Source organism: Penicillium atrosanguineum (assembly GCF_028827265.1).
Source record: "Penicillium atrosanguineum strain IBT 20685 chromosome Unknown utg000004l_segment0_segment0, whole genome shotgun sequence".
NCBI lineage: Eukaryota > Fungi > Ascomycota > Eurotiomycetes > Eurotiales > Aspergillaceae > Penicillium > Penicillium atrosanguineum.
This window is the reverse complement of record NW_026623136.1, coordinates 1,127,604-1,135,472: the sequence shown is the minus strand read 5'-3', so window position 1 is coordinate 1,135,472 and position 7,869 is coordinate 1,127,604. Positions and strand designations below refer to the sequence as shown.

Genomic DNA, 7,869 nt, shown 5'->3' with positions numbered 1-7,869 from the left:
TCAATCGCGGTGTTGCAACTGCTTTTTGGTTGCTGGTTTTATGGATCCTCCGCCATTCATCTTCTTAGTTGCTCCCTTCAACCACTGGCTCCCTTTGGCACTCGAATCATAATAAATACTAAAGCCTTGACTATGGATATTGGAAAGCATCGTATCAGCATCGGTGAAGTTTGTCAACACAGTGTCCCTAGTTAGGGTCCAAGAAGATGTGGCATCAATATACACAGAGAAGTACGCTTTCTCATATCCAGAATATGCTGAGCCTGTCCATGAGGAGTAGTTACCTAGGGTCCAGCTGATTGTGCTTCCGTTATAGGCAACTAGATCTCCCGTGAGATCGGATTCGGAGACGGTGACCGTAGCCTCGGCGGCGGCGGTTGAGTCCGCAAAATAAGTGAAATCTTGTGTCACTTGCGAGTAGTTGGCAGCAACCAGAATTCCCGAAGTCGTATTGATTTGGGAGCGCACCAGGCTTGCCGTGGCAATAACATTCCCAAACCACAAGCCCGCCCCATACTCTGGGAGAACTGTGAGTCGTGAATTTGTGAAGCTGATCTCAGATCCAGATTCACGGGCACCCGAGGAGAATACAATCACGCCGGCAAGCAAACCGGCAGTCAGGTCTGATTCATGGATGTCCACTTGAGAGCCATCCAAAAACGCAATGGGAGCATTTTCGGCATGACCAATGATATTTTCAGCGTAGATTGTTCCTTGCCCGTAGAAAATGGCACTGCCAATGCCAACAGTATGAGAGACTGAATCATAGACGTAGACGTATCCTTTAGGACTGTCACCAGCAAAGGATGATGATCGGTATGCTCCCGAGTAATGCTGAAGATTCTTGCCAACAACTGTCCCATATCCAGCAGCATAAAGCCCGTGAGAGACGGGACCTGAGCTGTATAAAGTAGAGTTGGAAACATAAGCGTATGAGTTGTTACCATATACATATACATTGGCCGCTCCATTGTGAACAGTGACATTGATGTTGTCCAAATAGGCAACCGAAGTATTAGCCACATTGATTGCAGCGTTCAGTCCGTAGAAGCTAGACTGGTACAGGTCAGTGGAGTAGCCATGTTTGATAATAGTTGAGTCGGAGATATTCACTTGTGACCCTTCGGTGATGACCACGACGCTTGTGTCGTTGGCTGAAACAGAGAGTGTGTGATGAGAAATTTCTTTTTCTTCGCCGCTGTAGGTATATGGCCCAGTAATTGCGTGGGCTTGATATGACAGTGGCTGATAGTTCCAGTCTGCTGTAAGAGCGTCATCCACCGCATCGGCTGAGAGGTCTGCATAGTCACTGGGATCGACAATAGTGATGGTGGCTGCGCTCAACGCCGCAAAGAGCATAAATTTCAACATGCTGACCAAGTGGAATCGCGTGGTAGCTCTGGCAATCAAAGTTACAACTTTCTGCCAATTCTTTCTGTGAGGAAACAAGCATGAAGAAAGAGCATTTTATTTATATACTTCAAAGCTCGCGAGGAAACCCGAACTGTCCACATCCGTTCCGTGGTTTTCACACACGGTGGTGGACAGATCGGGGGAACATGAAATAGTCATATGCTTGATTCAATTGTTAGAATACTGTCATCATCCACCTTACCTCACCTTCATCGTAGCCTAGACTTGGTTCTTCCTCGCATTTTGAAAATACAATAATACATACCATACATTTTGCGCTCTTCTATCCGTACGTTTCTAGAATCATCAAGCTACTTAAGGTGTGTTTATGGACCTTCCTGATCGCGCATCAGTCAAATGTTGCTATGTGGAGCCCGTTGGGAACTCCTAAGGCTGGGGTAAGTCATTTGGTCGAAAATCCTTCAGGGCTAAGCATAAAGGCCTCCTGTACCAATAGAGATGCCGTATGTGGATCGGGCTAAAAACGACTTGGTTATTTAGTCCATAGATTGCGTGTCTTGTGGGGTCACAAAAAAGAACATGTGGGGGAATTCTCCCACTTCTTTTCCGGGGTATTCTAGTGCGTGCTATAACGGCTTTAGTGAATTTTTACCTTTGAATCTCGGAATGCTTCTCATCTGGGGCAATTTATATACCCGCTTTAAATTATTCTGTTTTGCCACTTGAACGTTAAGATCCTCGCGAGACAAGAAGTGGAAATATCTCCACGCATTGCAATAAACAAATTCTCAATAGAATATAGCCAGTCCAACACTACATTGCACATTGATGATCGCATAGGTGAAGGCAACCCCCCAATACTCCTCTTGAAGTCTGTTGCTATTTACCATGTTTTGAAGGACTAAGGTGGGGCCGAAAAAGGCAAGACTTAGTACAAATCAAATCCGGCTCATGGTGTAATAATTCACTGCCGAGTGGGCCACAACACCCAGTGGGCCACCCCAAAATACCACATGTCCCCAGCAATGGACATGAACCTAAATTTTGTGCTTTAGACCGGTACTCCGGCAATTACTGTGTTGTCCTCCTCCCAGGAAAAGCTCTCCCCAACAAGAGCGCCTGAGGCGGAATGCTTGTGTTGTGGTTGCTAATACTCCCAAGGTCTACTCATACCCCTTTTTTATTCAACGGTGATCAACACTTACGGTAGTCGGCAACATCGAGGAAGTGCTCAATACTACCTCCAAATTGCCGCGCTATATCACGAAAGAGGCAACCAATTATAAATTGGGAGATGCTTGGTAAACGAATGGCACGGGGCTTTCCGGGTCCAGGTGACATTTAATCTCAGGCTTTGGCGCTGGTCCAATGGTTAAGGTGCATGATGCTCCCTACTTGCTGGATTAAGACGCTGTCCACGACAAAATATAGCTCGTATGCAGAGAAGGATGTACGCTAGGTATGTTTCGATGCTCCGAGTCACACTGGGTACCATACACTTCATAAAAAAATGCCATGCCCTTATCTTTCATGGGCCCCTTGATCTATCAATAGCTTGCGAAGTTGACCAAGCCCCGGAGCGGCGTATTTCCGGTAAATAGCCGTAATAATCACTATGGCAGGAGCCGAAGGACTGAATTCCGTTTCAACGAGTAGCCCATTGGGGTCTGCGCCATGCTGAATAAATAGCGATACAATCAAGGACAGACGATAAGTACCATTCGCACTGGTGCCGTAGTACTCAATCCATTGGCGATGACCTGCCTCTATCAGATAATCCAGAACAACCAGCCAGGGCGTCTGGCTCTTTCCGTTGAGCTCTTCTCAGGGTCGGTCAGGGCCCGCACCATTCGTGAGAATTGCATTGATGATTTCTGGACCGGAAAAAGGGTTCACGGTTTGCCGCCGACTGGCTATCATTTCGATGTAATGACTGAGAAGGGGTATGTCACCACCACTGTCATACGACCTGCTGCCATCCTTCCGGGTGTGTTCACGTACTATGGTTGCTAGCCCAAACTTGGCAGAGATGAAGAGAAAGGGGTCGCAAGGTTTATGGTTTTTTCTTTTCTCATACAATACAAATAGGCTTCGAGTCCAATGGTCATGTTCAAGTGACTCACGGGACGCCCAATGCTGACGCACCGTTTAGTTCAGCTCAGGAATAAGCACTAGCTGCGATTGGCAATGATTTAGACACAGTCGTGCATGGGTGAAAGCAAGAAGTATGTTGGGCCACCGGTCATCTATCTGTCAGTCAGGACGGAATTCATCCAGTGGCCACTTGGATTGGAGAATAATAGAGGTGAGAAGCGATATATGGGGCTCAAAGCTTGATCCTACCATGGGCTCCAGGAGTAGGGACCGAATGTGAGATAGGGAGACAAAGTCCTTCATGGTTCGTAGCCTAGATTCTGTGTCGGCGACAGTGTATCCTATGACGCAAAATCTAGCTTATATATTAGGCAAATCCCAGGTCCTATTCACAACCACAATCGCCATTTTCTTGAGATATTCTTGAATCAATGAAAACGAAAATCCTAGAACAGTGCAACATTGCTTTATGAATTTTTTAAAAATTATTGGTTGTGATGTAATAAGCTTTCAAAGTTGGGCAGTTTTGGCGCGGCATCCCAGCTGGCTGCCGGCCTCAGGCCACGACGCTATATCAGTACGAATACCGCGGTGGACCGGAGATACAATTATCCTTCATGTTTATTACTTACGTAATCTATAATCACCCTAACGTGGTCGGTAAGCGAGTGAGCCACTCCGAAACACCATAGTAAATGCAATAATTTAAGATCATTCTCAACATTCACAAGTTTGTTCCACTCTATCTTCCGTATGATAATTGTTTAGAGCATGAGAAGCCTATCATAAGAGTCTAGGTTAATTTAATTTTGATTTGACAATATTTACAAAAAATACACTGTAATCTAACGTTTTGAGCTTCAAGAATATACCAGCTAATCACCACTTCCTAAAAATTATCGAGACCTTCAAAATACGTCAGATTAAACATGAAGAAACTATTTATACAGGAAGACTTTACGATAAGCTATGGTTGTGGAGATATTAAGTTGTAATCTATCGCATTTACTATGGTGTTTTGGGGTGGCTCACTCGCTTACATGGCTCACTCGCTTGCCGACCACGTTATAAATTACCAGAATCAGGGGTAATATAAAAACAGAGCTTTTTACATCGTTGATTGGTTGAATACAAAACATTCTGACATAGTGTTCCTAGGATCACACAGTCAGACAATCTAGGCGGAATTTTCTATAGTCAAGGATACTTAGGTGAGCGGTATCGAGGTACATATATACTATGCCCGTCGCCAATCAACAATGGCCTAGCGTGGCTATGTGTAGACACCAAGACTTCGGCGTTCCAGCGCTAGCGATTATATCCAATAATGTATCATCGTAGCCTAGCTAAGCGGCCTAGGCTTTTTTCTTCGTGCGCTGTGTCTGCTCGATCTTTTCATTTGATTCCAGCAACCTCACTGGGCAAGTCTTGGCATAATGCCCTTATTCTTAGACAGCCAGAGCATCTTAAAGGGTACCGCATACCTCTAGTATATGAATGCTTACAGGTACGAACATTGTGGCCAGTCAAGCCACAAGCTACGCAACTCAGTGTGAATGGGAAACGTGGCCATGCTGCTACATTTCAACCTACGCCGAGTTTCCAAGCTGCGTCAGCTATTCAAGTTTCTTTTGTTTTTTCCATGAAGTTTTCCCTGCCCGGACATGGACGGGTAGTGATGCCCTTTCATCCTTTGAAATCTCGGATAAAGTTCTTCCAGGCAAAAGCATGGAAAGAGGAGAATGGAATCGCTGACTTTTGCGGGGTGATACGGAACGTTGGCTGAGTTTTCGAATGGAGGTAAACTTATACAATGCACATATTGTACGGAGCAGGGCACACTAGCTAGGGGGCTGCATACAACCTGGTCGTGAAAAGCTTGAGTAATGAATAAGAATAATAACGTTTCTGAGTTCGACATATTTATGATAGGCGTCCATAGCTGTCATAAATGATTGCTGATAGAAACCTGTGCTAACTTGACATAGTTCTCTGCTTCATTCAGGGCTTCTGCTTGGCCTTTATTTGGCCGATTGCGATATCGAGACTTGATTGTGTTGATGTGCCGTTGAAAATCCATAATCTGGAGAGTCACAAGGCTTTCAAGCAAGTGTAGCCTCTCACGTCGGCTCACGCGATATGTCGACACGGAAATATCGATGGGAACCGGAGAGGCAACAAACTCGGGTTTCTGCTGAGATGAGTCAGTGTCGCTGAGGCCACACCGATGCATGGCCTTGCAACAGTTGGCCATCTTTCCGCAGATGGCGCCTATTTGGCGGGCCGCCATAGCGAGCAACATGTTCTGCTCTACTCGAGCAGCACATCTCTCACATGATATGAATATCGCCAAGGTTTCAATAGAATTCCGAACGTCGGCGAGTAATAGGTCTATACGGTTCTCGCGCGAAGCAGTTCTGGAGGAGAGTCTTGAGAGAAAAGATACAGAGCTCAGCAGACAACAGCTGTCGGATTCTGTGCGCGTTTTGCCCCAAGGCTCTCGAGACAGCGGTTCCGATGTCGGGCCTACCGTACCGTGTCCATCGACAGCCGTCGCCCAACTGATATCGTCATGCGCCATGTGAGGTCCTTGCCAATGTGCTGAATCGCCTGCGCTAGCCGTAGTCGACGGCCTGAGTAGCGACACCAAGGACATATCTGCCGTCGATAGCTCCGGAAGCTGATCGGGCGGCGCCACCGTGGCACTGCGACTTCTTGCTAAAAAAGGAGATTTGCTTATTGTCAGGTCAATGGCAGCTATGGGAGGTGTCAATTTAGTAGGCTTTGGATATTCATAAACCAGGCACATACGGGTTGGAATGCCACTGCTGCTCGAGCAAGATCTGCTGTCTAAACTGTGCTGCATGGGAGTATCCATAATCCAAGGCGTAAACAGAGACTCGTCGATGCACCCGTCAAACTTATTGTCGTGCAAGTCATCCACTGCCAATTCTTGGCCGTACTTTGCATGGCCGTCTCTGGCGCAAGGCTCTGCTTCATCGCATACAATCTGGGTCGGGACGTTGGAGTTACGCCGAATCGCCTGTATGAATGTAATGCGTTGGCGACTCAATCTCGCGAACATAAATTTCATTTGTTCGTTACTTACTGTACGATGGCTTTTGCTGTTTTCCTGTCGTTTGTTCCGCCCCTGGTTTTCTGGATACACGCACTCGAGTCCTATCGCTACGCATCTTTGGCATCTTTTTCGTCCTCCGGAACAGCGTACCTATAATTTCAGATTGTTAGAAACGTAACGCCACAGTAGACTGGAGGGGAGTACGGTTATTCACCCATGGTTGCAGGCACAGGTTAGGGGCATACCTTTCTAGAGCGGCAATGCATACAAGCAATGCGTATATTGTCTTGGACGTTACGGCTGACTGCAGCAACAGGATCTGGGTTCTCAATGTACTCCAAGGTCTCTCGGTCAATGTCAGTGGAGACCAGCGTGCCAAACATGATAACAACTCCAAGGCGCTGTGCCGAGTGCAAAGCAGCCCACAATAATTATAGAGGCTGCTGCAAATAAAGAGCAACGCCGTAGCGACAAAGACTATGCAGTAAGTTAAAGACGTTCGGGATCTGTGTGGCTTGAAGGGTCAGCAAAGTCACATGCAGAAAGAATATCGAATCGGCAGCAAAATCTTACAGGCTGAAACGAAGAGCGTACAAATTATGGATTCCCATACGTAACCACCTGATAACAAGTTTGTTATCCTCCATGTTTAATAACTGATTCTACATGATTGGGCTGAAAGTGGCGAGCCTCGGCATTCAATCACCCCATATGCCACCAAATCGCACTATTTCCGGTCAGAATTCTACCAATCAAGAGTGTATAATATCACTAGCTGTACAGGCTTCAGGAATGACGAGATCCCTACTATGTGTCTCTTTCGGAATTGGTCCGCAAGTGACGGTTATCCACGATGTATCGAGAATAACTCTGCAGCGCCGGCTTGCAGGCCGGAAATAGCCTTCGTGCAATAATACATGGATCTACAACTTTATATTTCAACAACCATAGCTTACTACGATTCTTTTTCCTACCTATCGGTCTCTATGATATAATAAGAGTATCTCTAAGCTCTCATAGTGTTTTAAATGATGGCTAGCATCAGAAATATATACACTCATAGCCATCAAGACGTGTGCTTTTTTTAATGATAAAACAATTATATGTTCGCCTGCGGGCAATCTCAAGTTGATATGTGATATCAGTTATATGCCAAGAATTAGATGAACATACTATGACGTTGTTGAAGTATAAAGTTTTAATTAATGGCCTTTACTATAGTGTTTTGCGGGTGGCCACTCGCTTAACGAATACGTTAATTGAAGTATTAGTAGTAACAGGCTCTAGATCTCGACAACCCCCTTTTTTAGCCCCCCCCGGGT

General features: G+C 45.9%; 2 protein-coding genes across 2 annotated transcripts; both read right to left on the bottom strand.

Annotated features, from left to right (window-relative positions):
- N7443_005730 (uncharacterized protein) lies at positions 1–1,371 on the bottom strand (the record flags this gene model as incomplete). Its single annotated transcript, XM_056885786.1, has 1 exon — positions 1–1,371. The coding sequence occupies one exon, from the start codon at positions 1,369–1,371 to the stop codon at positions 1–3; it is 1,371 nt and encodes a 456-aa protein (XP_056741234.1).
- Positions 1,372–5,413: 4,042 nt separating this feature from the next.
- Positions 5,414–6,930, bottom strand: N7443_005729 (NAD(P)-binding protein; the record flags this gene model as incomplete). The annotated part of the gene is made up of 4 exons (XM_056885785.1): positions 5,414–6,186; positions 6,280–6,511; positions 6,578–6,654; positions 6,816–6,930. 4 exons carry the CDS (start codon positions 6,928–6,930, stop codon positions 5,414–5,416), a joined length of 1,197 nt encoding a protein of 398 aa, XP_056741233.1.
- Between the last annotated feature and the right edge of the window lie 939 nt (positions 6,931–7,869).